This window comes from Haemorhous mexicanus, chromosome 31 (genome assembly GCF_027477595.1).
Source record: "Haemorhous mexicanus isolate bHaeMex1 chromosome 31, bHaeMex1.pri, whole genome shotgun sequence".
NCBI lineage: Eukaryota > Metazoa > Chordata > Aves > Passeriformes > Fringillidae > Haemorhous > Haemorhous mexicanus.
The window spans coordinates 2,835,107-2,856,993 of NC_082371.1; the positions used below are offsets into that span (position 1 = coordinate 2,835,107).

Below are 21,887 nucleotides of genomic sequence, written 5' to 3' on the forward strand. Positions count from 1 at the left end.
AAAGGGAAAGGAGCCCCCCCAAACTGGGGAGAGAGACCCTAAAAGGGGAAGGGACCCTAAAAGGGGAAAGGAGCCCCCCCAAATTGGGGAGAGAGACCCTAAAAGGGGAAGGAGACCCCAAAAAAGGAAAGGAGACCCCCCAAATTGGGGAGAGAGACCCTAAAAGGGGAAGGAGACCCCAAAAAAGGAAAGGAGACCCCCCCCCAAATTGGGGAGAGGGACCCCAAATGGGGAAGGAGACCCCAAAATAAGAAAGGAGCCCCCCCAAAGTGGGGAGAGAGACCCTAAAAGGGGAAGGAGACCCCCCAAAGTGGGCAGGAGCCCCCCCAAAGTGGGGAAGGAGGTGACAAAGGGGACAGCAGGCTCAGGACCCCACTGTGGCTTTATTTGAACCGAAATTGGGGGTGGGGGCACCCCGAAAGTGCAGCAGCAGCCCGAGAGGGAACGGGGACCCCCCCTCAGCGATCCACCTCCCCAAAGACGATGTCCTGGGTGCCTGCGGGGGGAAAAGGGGGTCAGGGCACCCCAAAACGGGGGGGAGACCCCCACAGCGGGGTGAGACCCCTCCCCAAATGGGAAAGGGGGGTTGGGAAGGGGAGGGAGACCCCAAAAATGGGAGGGGTGCCCTAAAAAGGGAGGGAGACCCCAAAAATGGAAGGAAATCCTAAAAAGGGAGGAGACCCTAAAAAGGGTGGGAGACCCCCCAAAATGGGGGAGGAGACCCCCCAAAAGTGGGAAGGAGACCCCAAATTCCACCCTAAACTGGGAAATGGGGGTTGGGAGACCCCAAAAATGGGAGGGGCGCCCCAAAAAGGGGGAGATCCTAAAAATGGAAGGAAATCCTAAAAAGGGAGGAGACCCTAAAAATGGAGGGAGACCCCCCAAAATGGGGGAGGAGACCCCAAATTCCACCCCAAATTGGGAAGGGGAGGGAGACCCCAAAAATGGGAGGGGTGCCCTAAAAAAAGGGGGAGATCCTAAAAATGGAAGGAAATCCTAAATAGGGAAGGAGACCCTAAAAAGGGAGGGAGACCCCCCAAAATGGGGGAGGAGACCTCCCAAAAGTGGGAAGGAGACCCCAAATTCCACCCCAAATTGGGAAAGGGAGAGAGACCCCAAAAATGGGAGGGGTGCCCTAAAAAGGGAGGAGACCCCAAAAATGGAAGGGGTGCCCTAAAAAATGGGGGAGACCCTAAAAATGGAAGGAAATCCTAAAAAAGGAGAACCTAAAAAGGGAGGGAGACCCCCCAAAAATGGGGGAGGAGACCCCAAATTCCACCCCAAATTGGGAAATGGGGGTTGGGAAACCCCAAAAATGGAAGGGGTGCCCCAAAAAAAGGGGGAGACCCCAAAAATGGAGGGAAATCCTAAAAAGGGAGGAGACCCTAAAAAGGGAGGGAGACCCCCCAAAATGGGGTTGGAGACCCCCCAAAAGTGGGAAGGAGACCCCCAAATTCCACCCCAAATTGGGAAAGGGAGGTTGGGAGACCCCAAAAATGGAAGGGGTGCCCTAAAAAGGGAGGAGACCCTAAAAATGGAAGGAAATTCTAAAAAGGGAGGAGAACCTAAAAAGGGAGGGAGACCCCCCAAAATGGGGAAGGAGACCCTAAAAAGGGAGGGAGACCCCCCAAAAGTGGGGAAGGAGACCCCAAATTCCACCCCAAATTGGGAAATGGGGGTTGGGAGACCCCAAAAATGGAAGGGGTGTCCTAAAAAATGAGGGAGACCCTAAAAATGGAGGGAAATCCCAAAAAGGGAGGGAGACCCCCCCCCAAAAATGGGGTTGGAGACCCCCCCAAAATGGGGGAGGAGACCCCAAATTCCACCCCAAATTGGGAAGGGGAGGGAGACCCCAAAAATGGAAGGGGTGCCCTAAAAAGGGAGGAGACCCTAAAAATGGAAGGAAATTCTAAAAAGGGAGGGAGACCCCCCAAAAGTGGGATAGGAGAACCCCAAAATGGGGAGGGGACCCCAAAAAGGGGGAGGAGACCCCCAAAAATGGGGAAGAGCCCCCCAAAAAGGGGGAGGGGACCCCAAAAGTGAGGAAGAGACCCCTAAAAATGGGGAGGGGACCCCAAAAATGGGGAAGAGACCCCCAAAAAGGGGAGGGGACCCCAAAAGTGGGGAAGAGACCCCCAAAAAGGAGAGGGGACCCCCAAAAAGGGGAGGGGACCCCCCAAAAAGGGGAGGGGGAACCCCCAAAAAGGGGGAGGGGACCCCCAAAAATGGGGAAGAAGGGCCCGAAAGTGGGAAAGAGCCCCCCAAAAAGGGAGAGAGGACCCCAAAAAGGGGGAGGGGGAGCCCAAAAAGGGAGAAGGGACCCCCAAAAATGGGGAAGAGACCCCCAAAAAGGGGGAGGGGACCCCAAAAGGAGGAGGGGATCCCTAAAAAGGTGGAAGAGACCCCCAAAAACGGGGAAGGAGGGCCTGAAAGTGGGAAAGAGCCCCCCAAAAAGGGGAGGGCACCCCAAAAATGGGGAAGAGACCCCCAAAAAGGGGGAGGGGACCCCAAAATGGGGGAGGTGGAACCCAAAAATGGGGAAGAGACCCCCAAAAAGGGGAAGAGACCCCCAAAAATGGGGAGGAGACCCCCAAAAAGGGGAGGGGGACCCCCAAAAAGGGGAGGGGGACCCCCAAAATGGGAGAGAGGACCCCAAGAAGGGAGAGAGGACCCCAAGAAGGGAGAGGGGACCCCAAAAATGGGGAGGGGACCCCAAAAAGGGGGAAGAGACCCCCAGAAAGGGGAGGGGACCCCCAAAAGGGGGGGGGGACCCCCAAAAAGGGAGAGGGGACCCCCAAAAGGGGGAGGGGACACCCAAAAAGGGGGAGGGGACCCCCAAAAGGGGGAGGGGACACCCAAAAAGGGGGAGGGGGGACCCCAAAAAGGGGAGGGGAGCCCCAAAAAGGGGAGGGGAGCCCCAAAAAGGGGAGGGGAGCCCCAAAAAGGGGAGGGGGACGCACCGATGATGGCCACCACGTCTGCCAGCATGTGGCCCTGGGACATCCTGTCCAGCCCGGCCTGGGGAAGCCAAATTAGCATCTAATTAGCATCTAATTAGCATCTAATTAGCACCCAACCGAGCCACAGAGACCCCTACCCATGAGGACCCCTAGTTAACCCCCAATTAATTCACGGCGACCCCCAATTAACGCCTAATTAACCCATGGGGACCACCCCAGGGAACCCTAATTAACCCCCAATTAACCACCCCCAGGGAACCCCAATTAACCCTTAATTAACTGCCAGGAACCCCTAATTAACCCCTAATTAACTCCCAGGAACCCTAATTAACCCCTAATTAACTCCCAGGAACCCCTAATTAACCCTAATTAACTACCAGGAACCGCCAATTAACCATCCCCCAGGGAACCCCAATTAACCCCTAATTAACCCCCAATTAACCATCCCCCAGAGAACCCCAATTAACCCCTAATTAACCCATGGGGACCAACCCAGGGAACCCCAATTAACTCCTAATTAACCCCCAATTAACCACCCCCCAGGGACCCCCAATTAACCCCTAATTAACTCCCAGGGACCCCCAATTAACCCCTAATTAACTGCCAGGAGCCCCCAATTAACCCACAGGGGTTAATTACCCTCCATACCCCCCACCCCCCACAACGCACCCATGGGGACCCCCCAGGTGTCCCCTGAGCCCAGGTGTGCCCAGCTGTCCCCAAGTGTCCCCCAGGTGTGCCCAGGTGTATCCCAGGTGTCCCCCAGGTGTGCCCAGGTGTATCCCAGGTGTGCCCAGGTGTCCCCCAGGTGTCCCCAGGTGTATCCCAGGTGTCCCCGAGTGTCCCCCAGGTGTCCCCAGGTGTCCCCAGGTGTCCCCCAGGTGTGCCCAGGTGTATCCCAGGTGTCCCCCAGCTGTCCCCCAGGTGTGCCCAGGTGGATCCCAGGTGTCCCCCAGCTGTCCCCAGGTGTGCCCAGGTGTCCCCCAAGTGTCCCCCAGGTGTCCCCAGGTATATCCCAGGTGTGCCCAGGTGTCCCCCCGGCGCCCCCCCAAGTGTACCCCCAGACATTCCCAGGTGTCCCCCAGCTGTCCCCAGGTGTCCCCCAGGTGTCCCCCAGCTGTCCCCACGTGTATCCCAGATGTGTCCCAGCTGTTCCCCAGGTGCCCCCAGCTGTCCCCAGCTGTCCCCAGCTGTCCCCAGCTGTCCCCAGGTGTCCCCCAGGTGTCCCAGGTGTCCCCAGGTGTCCCCCAGGTGTCCCAGGTGTCCCCAGGTGTCCCTAGGTGTCCCCAGCTGTCCCCAGCTGTCCCCAGGTGTATCCCAGCTGTCCCCCAGGTGTCCCCAGGTGTCCCCAGGTGTCCCCAGGTGTCCCCAGGCCGTACCAGGTGAGCGAAGCCGGGCGCTTTGATCTTGCAGCGATAGGGACGGCTGCTGCCATCGGACACCAGGTACACCCCAAACTCCCCCTGGGGGGACAATGGGGACAATGGGGACACTGCTGGGGACATGGGGACACTGACAGGGCTGGGGACATGGGGACAGGGTGGCTGCTGCCATCGGACACCAGGTACACCCCAAACTCCCCCTGAGGGGACAATGGGGACAATGGGGACATGGGGACAGGGCTGGGGCCATGGGGACACTGACAGGGCTGGGGACACTGACAGGGCTGGGGACAGGGTTGGGGACATGGGGAAATGGGGACATGGGGACAGGGTGGCTGCTGCCATCGGACACCAGGTACACCCCAAACTCCCCCTGAGGAGACAATGGGGACATGGGGACAGGGCTGGGGACATGGGGACACTGACAGGGCTGGGGACATGGGGACAGGGCTGGGGACACGGGGACACTGACAGGGCTGGGGACACTGACAGGGCTGGGGACATGGGGACAGGGTTGGGGACAGCGCCAGGGACACACTGACAGGGCTGGGGACATGGGGTCACAGCTGGGGACAGGGCTGGAGACAGAGTCAGGGACACACAGACAGGGTTGGGGACATGGGGACAGGATTGGGGACACGGGGACAGGGTTGGGGACATGGTGACAGGGTTGGGGCGGAGCCAGTGCCAGGGACAAAGAGGACACCAAGTGTCACCTTGGGGGCCTCGATGGCCGTGTAGGTGGCACCTGGTGGCACCTGGTAGCCCTCGGTGTAGAGCTTGAAGTGATGGATCAGGGACTCCATGGACGTCTGCGGGGACAGGGGTGACACTGCAGGGCTGGCACCTGTCCTGGGTGGCACTGCAGGGCTGGCACCCGCCCTGGGTGACACTGCAGGGCTGGCACCCGCCCTGGGTGGCACTGCAGGGCTGGCACCCGTCCTGGGTGGCACTGCAGGGCTGGCACCCGTCCTGGGTGACACTGCAGCACTGCCACCTGTCCTGGGTGGCACTGCAGGGCTGGCACCCGCTCTGGGTGGCACTGCAGGGCTGGCACCCGTCCTGGGTGACACTGCAGCACTGCCACCTGTCCTGGGTGGCACTGCAGGGCTGGCACCCGCTCTGGGTGGCACTGCAGGGCTGGCACCCGCCCTGGGTGACACTGCAGGGCTGGCACCTGTCCTGGGTGGCACCAGCCTTTGGTGTCACCTCCCTGGGTGGCACTGCAGCACTGCCACCAGCCTTTGGTGTTGTCACCTACCCTGGGTAGCACCTGCCCTCGGTGACACCTGTCCTCGGTGCCACCCTCCCTGGGTGTCACGGGCCCTCGATGCCACCCTCCCTGGGTGTCACCTGCCCTGGGTGCCACCCTCCCTGGGTGTCACCTGCCCTCGGTGCCACCCTCCCTGGGTGTCACCTGCCCTGGGTGCCACCCGCCCTGGGTGCCACCCTCCCTGGGTGCCACCTGCCCTGGGTGCCACCCTGCCCTGGGTGCCACCCTCCCTGGGTGCCACCCTCCCTGGGTGCCACCTGCCCTCAGTGCCACCCTCCCTGGGTGCCACCCCCCTCGGGGGGATCTGGGGACACGTCACCTTCATCTCGGCGCGTTTGGGTGGTGACACTTTGGCGTCGTCCACCTTGATCTCGCCAGGTGGCATCTTATTGAGGCACTGCAGGATGATCCGCAGCGACTGGCGCATCTCCTCCACGCGGCACAGGTACCTGCACAGGGAGGGCACCACCTGAGCCCCTGAACTGGGACTGGCACCACCTGTGCCCCTGAACTGGGACTGGCACCACCTGAGCCCCTGAACTGGGCATGGCACCACCTGAGCCCCTGAACTGGGCATGGCACCACCTGAGCCCCTGAACTGGGCATGGCACCACCTGAGCCCCTGAACTGGGACTGGCATCACCTGAGCCCCTGAACTGGGACTGGCACCACCTGTGCCCCTGAACTGGGACTGGCACCACCTGAGCCCCTGAACTGGGTATGGCACCAGCTGTGCCCCTGAACTGGGCATGGCATCACCTGAGCCCCTGAACTGGGCATGGCATCACCTGTGCCCCTGAACTGGGTATGGGATCACCTGTGCCCCTGAACTGGGCATGGCGTCACCTGTGCCCCTGAACTGGGAATGGCATCACCTGAGCCCCTGAACTGGGAATGGCATCACCTGAGCCCCTGAACTGGGTATGGATCACCTGTGCCCCTAAACGGGTATGGGATCACCTGTGCCCCTGAACTGGGCATGGCACCACCTGTGCCCCTGAACTGGGCATGGCACCACCTGTGCCCCTGAACTGGGCATGGCGTCACCTGTGCCCCTGAACTGGGCATGGCACCACCTGTGCCGCTAAACTGGGCATGGCATCACCTGAGCCCCTGAACTGGGCATGGGATCACCTGTGCCCCTGAACTGGGCATGGCATCACCTGTGCCCCTAAACGGGTATGGGATCACCTGAACCCCAAAATTGGGTATGGGATCACCTGAGCCCCTGAACTGGGCATGGCATCACCTGTGCCCCTGAACTGGGCATGGCATCACCTGTGCCCCAACACTGGGCATGGCACCACCTGTGCCCCAACACTGGGCATGGGATCACCTGTGCCCCTAAACTGGGCATGGCACCACCTGAGCCCCTAAACGGGTATGGATCACCTGAGCCCCTGAACTGGGCATGGCATCACCAGAGCCCCAAAACTGGGCATGGCACCACCTGTGCCCCTGAACTGGGTATGGCACCACCTGTGCCCCTGAACTGGGTATGGCATCACCTGTGCCCCTGAACTGGGCATGGCACCACCTGAGCCCCTGAACTGGGACTGGCATCACCTGAGCCCCTGAACTGGGCATGGCATCACCTGTGCCCCTAAACGGGTATGGCATCACCTGTGCCCCTGAACTGGGTATGGCATCACCTGTGCCCCTGAACTGGGCATGGCACCACCTGAGCCCCTGAACTGGGCATGGCATCACCTGTGCCCCTAAACTGGGCATGGCACCACCTGAGCCCCTGAACTGGGACTGGCATCACCTGTGCCCCTAAACTGGGACTGGCACCACCTGTGCCCCTAAACTGGGCATGGCATCACCTGTGCCCCTGAACTGGGACTGGCGCATCTCCTCCACGCGGCACAGGTACCTGCACAGGGAGGGCACAACCTGAGCCCCTGAACTGGGACTGGCACCACCTGTGCCCCTGAACTGGGATTGGCACCACCTGTGCCCCCAAACTGGGTATGGCATCACCTGAGCCCCTGAACTGGGTATGGCATCACCTGTGCCCCTGAACTGGGACTGGCACCACCTGAGCCCCTGAACTGGGTACGGCATCACCTGTGCCCCTGAACTGGGCATGGCACCACCTGTGCCCCTGAACTGGGACTGGCATCACCTGTGCCCCTGAACTGGGCATGGCACCACCTGTGCCCCTGAACTGGGACTGGCACATCTCCTCCACGCGGCACAGGTACCTGCACAGGGAGGGCACCACCTGAGCCCCTGAACTGGGACTGGCACCACCTGTGCCCCTGAACTGGGATTGGCACCACCTGTGCCCCCAAACTGGGTATGGCATCACCTGAGCCCCTGAACTGGGTATGGCATCACCTGTGCCCCTGAACTGGGACTGGCACCACCTGAGCCCCTGAACTGGGTACGGCATCACCTGAGCCCCTGAACTGGGCATGGCACCACCTGTGCCCCTGAACTGGGACTGGCATCACCTGTGCCCCTGAACTGGGCATGGCACCACCTGTGCCCCTGAACTGGGACTGGCATCACCTGTGCCCCTGAACTGGGCATGGCACCACCTGTGCCCCTGAACTGGGCATGGCACCACCTGTGCCCCTGAACGGGTATGGGATCACCTGTGCCCCAAAACTGGGTATGGCATCACCTGTGCCCCTAAAGTGGGTATGGGATCACCTGTGCCCCTAAACTGGGCATGGGATCACCTGTGCCCCTGAACTGGGTACGGGATCACCTGAGCCCCTGAACTGGGCATGGCGTCACCTGAGCCCCTAAAAGGGGACTGGGATCACCTGAACCCCAAAACTGCCGCTTTCCTCCACAGGGCACAGGTACCTGCACCCCAAAATTGGGATATGGGACCTGTCCCCCTTATCCAGGTGAGGCAGTACCTGTCCCCCCCCATCCAGGTGGGGCCATACCTGTCCCCCCCCATCCAGGTGAGGCCGTACCTGTCCCCCCCAGCCAGGTAAGGCCATACCTGTCCCCCCCATCCAGGTGAGGCCGTACCTGTCCCCCCCATCCAGGTGAGGCCGTACCTGTCCCCCCCATCCAGGTGAGGCCGTACCTGTCCCCCCCATCCAGGTAAGGCCGTACCTGTCCCCCCCATCCAGGTGAGGCCGTACCTGTCCCCCCCATCCAGGTGAGGCCGTACCTGTCCCCCCCCATCCAGGTGAGGCCATACCTGTCCCCCCCATCCAGGTGAGGCCATACCTGTCCCCCCCATCCAGGTGAGGCCGTACCTGTCGTAGCAGTCGCCGTGGGAGCCGATGGGCACGTCGAACTCCACCTGGTCGTAGACGTCGTAGGGCTGCGTCTTGCGCAGGTCCCAGTGGATGCCGGAGCCCCGCAGCATCACCCCGCTGGGGACACCCCAAAAAGCACACCTGAGCTCGGCCCCGCCCACCCGCAGGGCGGGGCACACCTGGGGACCCCCCCCCGGCTCACCTGAAGCCGTAGTTGAGCGCCTCCTCGGCCGTGATGACGCCGATGCCCACGGTGCGGTTCTTCCAGATGCGGTTGTTGGTCAGCATCTGGGGACAGCAGGCACACCTGGCACACCTGGCACACCTGGCACCTGCCCTGCACTTCTCACCTGGCCCTGGCACCGTCACCTGGCGCTGGAAACACTCACCTGGCTCTGGCACCTGGTCCTTGTCCCCCTCGCGCGTCTCTGGCACCAAAACCTGTCCCTGTCACTGTCACCTGTGCACCCCTCACCTGTCCCTCACAGCCCTCACCTGTCCCTGCCCCTGTCACCTGTGAGCTCTTCACCTGTCCCTCACAGCCCTCACCTGTCCCTGTCACTGTCACCTGTCCCTCACATCCCTCACCTGTCCCTGCCACTGTCACCTGTGCACCCCTCACCTGTTCCTCACAGCCCTCACCTGTCCCTGCCACTGTCACCTGGGCACCCCTCACCTGTCCCTGCCACTGTCACCTGTGCACCCCTCACCTGTCCCTCACAGCCCTCACCTGTCCCTGCCACTGTCACCTGTGCACCCCTCACCTGTCCCTCACACCCCTCACCTGTCCCTGCCACTGTCACCTGTGCACCCCTCACCTGTTCCTCACACCCCTCACCTGTCCCTGTCACTGTCACCTGTCCCTCACATCCCTCACCTGTCCCTGCCACTGTCACCTATGAGCCCCTCACCTGTCCCTCACACCCCTCACCTGTCCCTGCCACTGTCACCTATGAGCCCCTCACCTGTCCCTCACATCCCTCCCCTGTCCCTGTCTCTGTCACCTGTCCCTCACAGCCCTCATCTGTCCCTGTCACTGTCACCTGTGCACCCCTCACCTGTCCCTCACATCCCTCACCTGTCCCTGCCACTGTCACCTGTCCCTCACAACCCTCACCTGTCCCTGCCACTGTCACCTGTCCCTCACATCCCTCACCTGTCCCTGTCACTGTCACCTGTGCACCCCTCACCTGTCCCTCACAGCCCTCACCTGTCCCTGCCACTGTCACCTGTCCCTCACAGCCCTCACCTGTCCCTGCCCCTGTCACCTGTCCCTCACAACCCTCACCTGTCCCTGCCACTGTCACCTGTGCACCCCTCACCTGTCCCTCACATCCCTCACCTGTCCCTGCCACTGTCACCTGGGCACCCCTCACCTGTCCCTGCCACTGTCACCTGTGCACCCCTCACCTGTCCCTCACATCCCTCACCTGTCCCTGCCACTGTCACCTGGGCACCCCTCACCTGTCCCTGCCACTGTCACCTGGGCACCCCTCACCTGTCCCTGTCACTGTCACCTGTGCACCCCTCACCTGTTCCTCACACCCCTCACCTGTCCCTGCCACTGTCACCTGTCCCTCACATCCCTCACCTGTCCCTGCCACTGTCACCTATGAGCCCCTCACCTGTCCCTCACATCCCTCACCTGTCCCTGCCACTGTCAGCTGTGAGCCCTTCACCTGTCCCTCACATCCCTCACCTGTCCCTGCCACTGTCACCTGTGCACCCCTCACCTGTCTCTCACACCCCTCACCTGTCCCTGTCCCCCTCCACCCCACTCTGTGTCACCTCACCCCCCCCCCAAGCTGTGAGGAAGGACCCTGCCCCTCCCAGGTGACAGGTGACAGGTGACAGCAGCCTGGGGGTCACCTGTCCCCTCCCAACCCCCCTCACCTCCTCCACCTCGTCGATCCGGATGGAAAAGTTCTTGACGAACTCGTAGATGTCGTCCATGAGCCCCAGGGGCAGGTCCTGGCACAGGTGGCACAGGTGGCACAGGTGGGATTGGGACAGGCGGCACAGGTGGGACAGGTGGCACAGGTGGCACAGGTGGGATTAGGATAGGTGGCACAGGTGGGACAGGCAGCACAGGTGGGACAGGTGGGACAAGTGGCATTGGGATAGGGACAGGTGGCACAGGTAGGATTGTTGGCATTGGGATTGGGACAGGTGGCATGGGTGGGATTGTTGGCATTGGGATTGGGACAGGTGGGACAGGTGGGATTGGTGGCATTGGGATAGGGACAGGTAGGACAGGTGGCATTAGTGGCATTGGGATTGGGACAGGTGGCACAGGTGAGATTGGTGGCATTGGGATTGGGACAGGTGGGACAGGTGGTATTAGTGGCATTGGGATTGGGACAGGTGGGACAGGTTAGATTGGTGGCATTGGGATTGGGACAGGTGGGACAGGTGGGATTGGTGGCATTGGGATTGGGACAGGTTAGATTGGTGGCATTGCAATTGGGACAAGTGGCACAGGTGGGATTGGGATTGGGACAGGTGGGACAGGTGGCATTAGTGGCACTGGGATTGGGACAGGTGGGATTGCTGGCATTGGGATTGGGACAGGTGGCACAGGTGGCATTGGTGGCACTGGGATTGGGACAGGTGGCACTGGAGGCACAGGTGGCACAGGTGGCACTGGGAATAGGACAGGTGGGACAGGTGGCATTGGGATTGGGCCAGGTGGCACAGGTGGCACAGGTGGCATTGGGATTGGAACAGGTGGCAGAGGTGGCACTGGGATTGGGACAGGTGGGACAGATGGCATTAGTGGCACTGGGATTGGGACAGGTGGGATCAGTGGCATTGGGACTGGGACAGGTGGGACAGGTGGCATTGGGATTGGGACAGGTGGCACAGGTGGCATTAGTGGCATTGGGATTGGGACAGGTGGCACAGGTGGCATTGGGATTGGGACAGGTGGCACAGGTGGCACAGGTGGCATTGGGATTGGGACAGGTGGCACAGGTGTCACAGGTGGCATTGGGATTGGAACAGGTGGGATTGCTGGCATTAGGATTGGGACAGGTGGCATTAGTGGCATTGGGATTGGGACAGGTGGCACAGGTGGCACAGGTGGCATTGGGACTGGGCCAGGTGGCACAGGTGGCACAGGTGGCATTGGGATTGCGACAGGTGGCACAGGTGGCATTGGGATTGGGCCAGGTGGCACTGGTGGCACAGGTGGCATTGAGATTGGGCCAGGTGGGGACAGGAGGCACAGGTGGCATTGGGATTGGGCCAGGTGGCACTGGAGGCACAGGTGGCATTGGGATTGGGACAGGTGCCACAGGTGGCACAGGTGGCATTGGGATTGGGCCAGGTGGCACTGGAGGCACGCACAGCACAGGTGAGAGCTCGGGTGGCACCGGGGATGCGGGCAGGGGGTCCCAAAGTCAGGGGATCCCGTGGGAATGGGGATCCCAGGGATGGGGTGGGGGAAGCACAGGAGTGGGGTCCCATGGGAATGGGGTTCCCAGGGACGGGGATCCCACGGGAATGGGGTGCCCAGGGATGGGATCCCAGGGAAATGGGGATCCCACAGGAATGGGTTTCCAGGGAAATGGGGTTCCCAGGAAGGGGATCCCACGGGAATGGGGTTCCCAGCGACGGGGATCCCATGGGAATGGGGTTCCCAGGGAAATGGGGCTCCCAGGGATGGGATCCCACGGAAATGGGGTTCCCAGGTAGGGGATCCCACGGGAATGGGGTTCCCAGGAAGGGGATCCCACGGGAATGGGGTTCCCAGGGATGGGATCCCATGGGAATGGGGTTCCCAGGGAAATGGGGTTCCCAAGGACGGGGATCCCACGGGAATGGGGTTCCCAGGAAGGGGATCCCACAGGAATGGGGTTCCCAGGAAGGGGATCCCACGGGAATGGGGTTCCCAGGGATGGGGTTCCCACAGGAATTGGGTTCCCAGGGATGGGGATCCCATGGGAATGGGGTTCCCAGGGAAATGGGGTGCCCAGGGATGGGGATCCCACGGGAATGGGGTTCCCAAGAACGGGGCTCCCAGGAATGGGGTTCCCAGGGAAATGGGGTTCCCACGGGAATGGGTTCCCAGGGACGGGGTTCCCAGAAATGGGGTTCCCAGAAATGGGGTTCCCAGGAAGGGGATCCCACGGGAACGGGGTTCCCAGGGATGGGTTCCCATGGGAATGGGGTTCCCAGGGAAATGGGGTTCCCAGGGAAATGGGGTTCCCATGGGAATGGGGTTCCCAGGGACGGGGATCCCAGGAATGGGGTTCCCAGGGAAATGGGGATCCCATGGGAATGGGGTGCCCAGGGACGGGGCTCCCAGGGAAATGGGGATCCCACGGGAATGGGGTGCCCAGGGAAATGGGGATCCCACGGGAATGGGGTGCCCAGGGAAATGGGGATCCCATGGGAATGGGGTTCCCAGGGATGGGATCCCCCGGGAATGGGGTTCCCAGGGACGGGGATCCCATGGGAATGGGGTTCCCAGGAAGGGGATCCCACGGGCATGGGGTTCCCAGGGAAATGGGGATCCCATGGGAATGGGGTTCCCAGGGAAATGGGGTTCCCATGGGAATGGGGTTCCCAGGGACGGGGCTCCCAGGGATGGGATCCCACAGGAATGGGGTGCCCAGGAAGGGGATCCCATGGGAATGGGGTTCCCAGGAAGGGGATCCCACGGGAATTGGGTTCCCAGGGATGGGGATCCCATGGGAATGGGGTTCCCAGGGAAATGGGGTGCCCAGGGATGGGATCCCATGGGAATGGGGTGCCCAGGGATGGGATCCCATGAGAATGGGGTGCCCAGAGATGGGATCCCACAGGAATGGGGTTCCCAGGAAGGGGATCCCACGGGAATGGGGTGCCCAGAGATGGGATCCCACAGGAATGGGGTTCCCAGGGATGGGATCCCACGGGAACGGGGTTCCCAGGAAGGGGATCCCACGGGAACGGGGCTCCCAGGGAAATGGGGAGCGGGCCCAGCCCCTCACCTGGTGCACCCCCCCGGGCCGCACGTAGGCCGCGTGCATCCGCGCCCCCGACACGCGCTCGTAGAACTCGAACATCTGGGGAGGGGGGACAGAGGGGACCCCGCGGCCGCTCAGCCCCGCCGGCACCCCCACAGCCCCACAGCCCAGCCCCCAGCCCCAAATCCCCCCAGGGCACCTTCTCCCTCTCCTCGAACATCCAGAAGAACGGCGTCATGGCCCCGATGTCCAGCGCGTGCGTGGTCACCGCCATGATGTGGTTGAGCAGGCGCGTGATCTCGGCGAAGAGAACTGAAAAACGGGGGGGGAAAAGGGGGAAAAAGGGGGGGATCCCCGAAATCCTGGGGGTGCCAGGGAGCTGGGAATGCTGCTGGGAGCCTCACCTCGGATCCACTGAGCCCGCGGAGGGGGCTGGATGTTGAGGAGCTTCTCCACGGCCAGAGAATAGGCCTGCTCGTTGCACATCATGGACACGTAGTCCAGGCGGTCAAAGTAGGGCAGGGCCTGCGGGAACCACGATACTGGGGATACTGGGAGCACTGGGAGGGCTGGGAGGGCTGGGAATACTGGGGATACTGAGAGCACTGGGAGGGCTGGGAAGGCTGCGGATACTGGGGATACTGGGGATACTGGGAGGGCTGGGAGGGCTGCGGATACTGGGGATCCTGGGGATACTGGGAGCACTGGGAGGGCTGGGAGGGCTGGGAGGGCTGCGGATACTGGGGATACTGGGGATACTGGGGATACTGGGAGGGCTGGGAGGGCTGGGAGGGCTGCGGATACTGGGAGCACTGGGAGGGCTGGGGATACTGGGGATACTGGGGATACTGGGGATACTGGGAGCACTGGGAGGGTTGGGGATACTGGGGATACTGGGAGCACTGGGAGGGCTGGCGATACTGGGGATACTGGGGATACTGGGAGCACTGGGAGGGCTGGGAGAGCTGCGGATACTGGGGATACTGGGAGCACTGGGAGGGCTGGGAGGGCTGGGGATACTGGGGATACTGGGAGCACTGGGAGGGCTGGGAGGGCTGCGGATACTGGGGATACTGGGAGCACTGGGAGGGCTGGGAGGGCTGCGGATACTGGGGATACTGGGAGCACTGGGAGGGTTGGGGATACTGGGGATACTGGGAGCACTGGGAGGGCTGGGAGGGCTGGGGATACTGGGAGAGCTGGGGATACTGGGAGGGCTGGGAGGGCTGGGGATACTGGGGATACTGGGAGAGCTGGGAGGGCTGGGAGGGCTGGGGATACTGGGAGCACTGGGAGGGCTGGGAGGGCTGGGAGAGCTGGGGATACTGGGAGCACTGGGAGGGCTGGGGATACTGGGGATACTGGGAGCACTGGGGATACTGGGAGGGCTGCGGATACTGGGGATACTGGGGATACTGGGAGCACTGGGAGGGCTGGGAGGGCTGCGGATACTGGGGATACTGGGGATACTGGGAGCACTGGGAGGGCTGCGGATACTGGGGATACTGGGGATACTGGGAGCACTGGGAGGGCTGGGAGAGCTGGGGATACTGGGGATACTGGGGATACTGGGAGCACTGGGAGGGCTGGGAGGGCTGGGGATACTGGGGATACTGGGAGCACTGGGAGGGCTGGGGATACTGGGGATACTGGGAGTACTGGGAGGGCTGGGAGGGCTGCGGATACTGGGGATACTGGGAGCACTGGGAGGGCTGGGAGCACTGGGAGGGCTGGGGATACTGGGGATACTGGGGATACTGGGAGAGCTGGGAGGGCTGCAGATACTGGGGACACTGGGAGCACTGGGAGGGCTGCGAATACTGGGGATACTGGGAGGGCTGGGAGCACTGGGAGGGCTGGGGATACTGGGAGCACTGAGAGAGCTGGGAGGGCTGGGGATACTGGGGATACTGGGAGCACTGGGAATAGTGGAGTGTTAGGAGAAGTGAAAATACTGGCGATACTAGAAGAGCTGGGAGTACTGGGAATACTGGGGATACTGGGAATACTGGGAGGGCTGGGAATACTGGGGATACTGGGAGCACTGGGAATACTGGAGTGTTGGTTGGGCTGAGAATATTGGGAGCACTGGGAGGGCTGAAGGTGCTGGGGATACTGGGAATACTGGGGATACTGGGAGTGCTGGGACTACTGGGAGTGTTTGAGTACTGGGAGTGCTGGGAGGACTGGGAGGGCTGGGGATACTGGGAGCACTGGGAGGGCTGGGAATAATGGGGATACTGGGAGCACTGGGAATACTGGAGTGTTGGTTGGGCTGGGAATATTGGGAGCACTGGGAGGGCTGAAGGTGCTGGGGATACTGGGAATACTGGGGATACTGGGAGTGCTGGGACTACTGGGAGTGTTTGAGTACTGGGAGTGCTGGGAGGACTGGGAGGGCTGGGGATACTGGGAGAGCTGGGAATACTGGGAATACTGGGAGCACTGGGAATACTGGAGTGTTGGTTGGGCTGAGAATATTGGGAGCACTGGGAGGGCTGAAGGTGCTGGGGATACTGGGAATACTGGGGATACTGGGAGTGCTGGGAGTTTTGGGAGTACTGGGGACACTGGGAGGACTGGGAGCACTGGGAGTGTTTGAATACTAGGAGGACTGGGAGTACTGGGAATACTGGGAGTACTGGGAATGTTTAAGTACTGGGAATACTGGAAATACTGGGGGTGTTTGAGTACTGGGAATACTGGGAATACTGGGAGTGTTTGAGTACTGGGAGTACTGGAAAAACTGGGAATATTGGGAATAATGGGAATACTGGAAGTAATGGGATAGAGACAAAAGTGGGGATACTGGGAGTACTGGGATCCCACGGGATTTGGGATCTGGGGATCACCTGCAGGTAGGTCCTGTACTCGAGGAGTTTCTCGGTGCCGCGGTGCAGCAGCCCCACGAGGGGATCCCATGGCAATGGGATCTCAGGGATCGCAGGGAAATGGGGGTTTAGGGGATGGGGATCTCAGAGATCCCATGGGATTTGGGATCTGGGGATCACCTGCAGGTAGGTCTTGTACTCGATGAGTTTCTCGGTGCCGCGGTGCAGCAGCCCCACGTGCGGGTCGCAGGGCAATGGGATCTCAGGGAAAGGGGGGTTTCAGGGCAATGGGGGTTTCAGGGATGGGGATCTCAGGGATCTCATGGATCCCGGGATCACCTGCAGGTAGGTCTTGTACTCGATGAGTTTCTCGGTGCCGCGGTGCAGCAGCCCCACGTGCGGGTTACAGAGCAATGGGATCTCAGGGATCTCAGGGCAATGGGATCTCAGGGATCTCAGGGCAATGGGATCTCAGGGAAAGGGGGGTTTCAGGGATGGGGATCTCGGGGATCCCATGGGATTTGGGATCTGGGGATCACCTGCAGGTAGGTCTTGTACTCGATGAGTTTCTCGGTGCCGCGGTGCAGCAGCCCCACGTGCGGGTCGCAGGGCAATGGGATCTCAGGGCAATGGGATCTCAGGGCAATGGGGGTTTAGGGGATGGGGATCTCAGGGATCCCGGGGATCTGGGGATCACCTGCAGGTAGGTCTTGTACTCGATGAGCTTCTCGGTGCCGCGGTGCAGCAGCCCCACGTGCGGGTCGCAGGGCAATGGGATCTCAGGGCAATGGGATCTCAGGGCAATGGGATCTCTGGGAAAGGGGGGTTTCAGGGATAGGGATCTCAGGGATCCCATGGATCCCATGGATCACCTGCAGGTAGGTCTTGTACTCGATGAGTTTCTCAGTGCTGCGGTGCAGCAGCCCCACGGGGGGATCCCATGGCAATGGGATCTCAGGGCAATGGGATCTCAGGGCAATGGGGGTTTCAGGGATGGGGATCTCAGGGATCCCATGGATCCCAGGGATCTGGGGATCACCTGCAGGTAGGTCTTGTACTCGATGAGCTTCTCGGTGCCGCGGTGCAGCAGCCCCACGGGGGGATCCCATGGCAATGGGATCTCAGGGCAATGGGATCTCAGGGCAATGGGATCTCTGGGAAAGGGGGGTTTCAGGGATGAGGATCTCAGGGATCCCGGGGATCTGGGGATCACCTGCAGGTAGGTCTTGTACTCGATGAGTTTCTCGGTGCCGCGGTGCAGCAGCCCCATGAGGGAATCCCATGGCAATGGGATCTCAGGGCAATGGGGGTTTAGGGGATGGGGATCTCAGGGATCCCATGGATCCCATGGATCACCTGCAGGTAGGTCTTGTACTCGATGAGTTTCTCGGTGCCGCGGTGCAGCAGCCCCACGTGCGGGTCGCAGGGCAATGGGATCTCAGAGCAATGGGGGTTTAGGGGATGGGGATCTCAGTGATCCCATGGATCCTGGGGATCTGGGGATCACCTGCAGGTAGGTCTTGTACTCGATGAGTTTCTCGGTGCCGCGGTGCAGCAGCCCCACGTGCGGGTCGCAGCGTTTCACCGTCTCCCCGCTCAGCTCCAGCACCAGCCGCAGGACCCCGTGCGCCGCCGGGTGCTGCGGCCCGAAGTTGATGGTCAGGCTGGAAACCTTCTTGTGGGCCACCGGGTCCTTGTCTGGGGACAGGGGACAGGGCCAGGGCTCAGGGACACGGGACAGAGCCCAGGGAGGGCTCAGGGACACAGGGAGGGGTCAGGGACACAGGAGGGGACAGTGCCGGGGTCACAGACACAGCAGGGGGACACAGGGACACAGCAGGGGACAGTGCCAGGGGTCAGGGACACAAGGACAGGGGAGAGGACAGTGCCAGGGTCAGGGACACGGGACAGAGCCCAGGGAGGGCACAGGGACACAGGGAGGGCTCAGGGACACAGGAGGGGACAGTGCCGGGGTCAGGGACATTGCCAGGGGTCAGGGACACAGGGACAGGGGAGAGGACAGTGCCAGGGGTCAGGGACATGGGGGGGGACACAGGGAGGGGTCAGGGACACAGGAGGGGACACAGGGACATGGGAGAGGACAGTGCCAGGGTCAGGGACACAGAGGGGGACACAGGGACACAGGAGGGGACAGTGCCAGGGGTCAGGGACATGGGGGGGGGACACAGAGAGGGCTCAGGGACACAGGGACAGACCCCAGGGAAGGCACAGGTACATGGGAAGGGATCAGGGACACAGGGGAGGACCCAGGGAAATGGGAGAGGACAGTGACAGGGGTCAGGGACACGGTGGGGGGACACAGGGAGGGGTCAGGGACATGGTGGGGGACACAGGGAGGGGTCAGGGACATGGGGACAGACCGCCTGAGAGGGCTCAGGGACACAGGGAGGGGTCATGGACACAGAAGGGGACAGTGCCGGGGGTCAGGGACACAGGGGGGGACACAGGGAGGGGTCAGGGACATGGGGACAGACCCCAGGGACGGGTCAGGGACATGAGGACAGCCCCCTGAGAGGGGTCAGGGACATGGGGAAGGCTCAGGGACATGGGGACAGACCCCAGGGAGGGCCCAGGGACATGGGGAGGGGGCAGGGACATGGGTACAGCCCCCTGAGAGGGGTCAGGGACACGGGGACAGCCCCCTCAGGGAGGGCACAGAACCCCCCAGATGTTGGGGACAGGGAGGGAGTGGCACCCGCCGAGGGTTTGTGGGGATGCTGAGTGCCCTGGGTGACCCCCAAACGCCCGGGGTGAGCCCCAAACAGCTCTGAATGATCCCAAACTGCCCTGAGTGACTCCAAAGTGCCCTGAGTGACCTCCAAACCACCCCACGGCCCCAAAAGCTCTCCTTAAACCCCACTGAGAATCTCAGGACTCCTCCAGGACCACCCCAAACCCCTGAGACCCCTCCTGGGCCTCCCAAAACACCTCAGAGCACCCCAAGAGCCCCCCCAAAGGCCTCGGGACCCCTCCTGGGCCCCCTCAAAGCTCTCAGAGCACCCCAAGAGCCCCCACAAAGCCCCTGAGACCCCTCCTGTGCCCCCAAAGCCCTCAGAGCACCTCTAGAGCCCCCCCAAACCCCTGAGACCCCTCCCGGGCCCCCCCAAAGCTCTCAGAGCACCCCAAGAGCCCCCCCAAACCCCTGAGACCCCTCCTGAGCCTCCCAAAACACCTCAGAGCATCCCTAGAGCCCCCCCAAAGGCCTCGGGACCCCTCCTGTGCCCCCCCAAAGCCCTCAGAGCACCCCAAGAGCCCCCCCAAAGCCCCTGAGACCCCTCCTGTGCCCCCAAAGCCCTCAGAGCACCTCTAGAGCCCCCCCCCAAAGCCCCTGAGACCCCTCCTGGGCCCCCCAAAGCCCTCAGAGCACCCCTAGAGCACCCCTAAAGGCCTCGGGACCCCTCCTGTGCCCCCCCAAAGCCCTCAGAGCACCACAAGAGCCCCCCCAAACCCCTGAGACCCCTCCTGTGCCCCCACAAAGCTCTCAGAGCACCCCAAGAGCCCCCCCAAAGCCCTCAGAGCACCACAAGAGCCCCCCCAAAGCCCTCAGAGCACCCCAAGAGCCCCCCCAAAGCCCTCAGAGCACCCCTAGAGCCCCCCAAAGGCCTCGGGACCCCTCCCGTGCCCCCCCAAAGCCCTCAGAGCACCCCTAGAGCCCCCCCAAAGGCCTGGGGACCCCTCCCGTGCCCCCCCAAAGCCCTCAGAGCACCCCCCAAAGGCCTCGTCCTCCCTGCTCAGGGCCCCCCAATGCCCTCAGGGCCCCCCAAAGCCCTCAGGGCCCCCTCCCCACCTTTCCCCAGAGGGTCCCCGCTGTCCCCTCACCGTTCCAGGGCGGCGGCACCCACTTCTCGGTGGCCTTGCTGGGGTACATGATGGCCCCGGCGTATTGCTGAGCCCACTCAATGTCGGGCTGCCACTGGCGGGACCTGCGGGGCCGGGCGGTGAGCGGGGACAGCCCCGGAGCCTCCCCGCAGCCCTCCCCGCCATGTCCCCGTGTCCCCCGCGGGCTCACCGGGCCGGGGCCGGGCCCAGCCGAGCTCCCGCCGCGCTCAGCCCCGAGGGGCCGCGGAGCCGCCACAGCGCCCGCAGCGCCGCCATCGTGCCCTTGGCAATGCGCATGCGCGGGCGGCGCCATGGCGGGAAAGGGCAGGCGACGTGGGCGCCGCCATGTTGGGTACGGGCAGACCAGCCTCCGCAATCATCCTGTGCTCTTTGCGCATGCGCAACGCTCCGTTGTGTGGCGGGCAGCGTGCCGCCATGTTGGTGTGGGCGGCTGCGCCTCCATCGTGACCTTGGCGCTGCGCAAGGGCGGAGGGCGCCGCGGCCGGGAAGGGCAGACGCAATGAGCGGCTCTTTGTTGGGTGTGGGCAGATGTGACGCCATCGTGTGCTTGGAGAGGGAACGCCGTGGCTGGGAAGGGCAAGGGCGGCTGCGAGCGCTGCCATGACGGGTGTGGGCAGACGCCTACGCATGCGCACAAACGCCGGAAAAAAAAAAAAAAAAGTCACACACGTGGCGCGGACACGCCTCGCCAATCCCATGTCCAATCACAGTGCGTCCTTTCCGTGACGTCATAGAAGAGCTGGGAAAATTCTGGGGGCGGAGCCAGCCGCGGTTGCCACGGCGACGGCGCCCAGTCAGACCACGCCCCTTCGGGGCGGGCCTAAACAGGCCACGCCCTCTCTGGCTTTCCCGGGTCATTACGGGCCCCGCGCCCCTTCCCGGGGACACCGAGCGCCACCGGCGCCCCCTCGGGACCCTCCCCCGGTTCTCTCCGGCCGCCCCCGCCCCGCTGGGCCCCCCCCCGCCCGCCCGCCGCGCCCGGAGCGTGACCCCGCCGCGCCCCCGCCCTGTGACGTCATCACGCCGCGCCCTCCGCTCCAAGATGGCGGCGGCCGGGCGGGGCTGAGGCGGGCCCGGGCAGGTACCGGGACCGGAGCGGGACCGGGCCCAGGGGCGAGACCCGCGGGGACTGCCCGGGGGGCGGGAGCGCCGAACCGGACCCGGCAGTACCGGGGCGGGCACAGGCGGGTACCGGAGCCGGGGAGGCAGGACCGGGACCGGGGCTGGACCGGAGGGGCGAGCCGGTACCGGGCCTGGGCGGGAGAGGACCGGCCTCAGGCCTGTACCGGGACCGGGAGCAGCGGAGCGGTACCGGGGTCAGGCCGTACCGGGACCGGCGGTACTCGGTGCGGGAGGCAGGACCGGGCCGGGATTGGGCTGAACCGGGACCGGGACCGG

At 62.9% G+C, this 21,887-nt stretch overlaps 1 protein-coding gene across 1 annotated transcript; it reads right to left on the bottom strand.

Annotated features, from left to right (window-relative positions):
* Window positions 1-364: 364 nt before the first annotated feature.
* On the bottom strand, window positions 365-21,119 carry NDUFS2 (NADH:ubiquinone oxidoreductase core subunit S2). Its single transcript, XM_059871405.1, has 14 exons — window positions 20,659-21,119; window positions 20,469-20,572; window positions 18,136-18,326; window positions 14,202-14,322; window positions 13,997-14,109; window positions 13,822-13,896; window positions 10,739-10,816; window positions 9,048-9,133; window positions 8,843-8,962; window positions 5,935-6,064; window positions 5,059-5,154; window positions 4,340-4,423; window positions 2,961-3,018; window positions 365-496 (listed from the first exon to the last, which is right to left on the bottom strand). The coding sequence occupies exons 1-14, from the start codon at window positions 21,027-21,029 to the stop codon at window positions 459-461; spliced, it is 1,665 nt and encodes a 554-aa protein (XP_059727388.1). The 5' UTR covers window positions 21,030-21,119; the 3' UTR covers window positions 365-458.
* Between the last annotated feature and the right edge of the window lie 768 nt (window positions 21,120-21,887).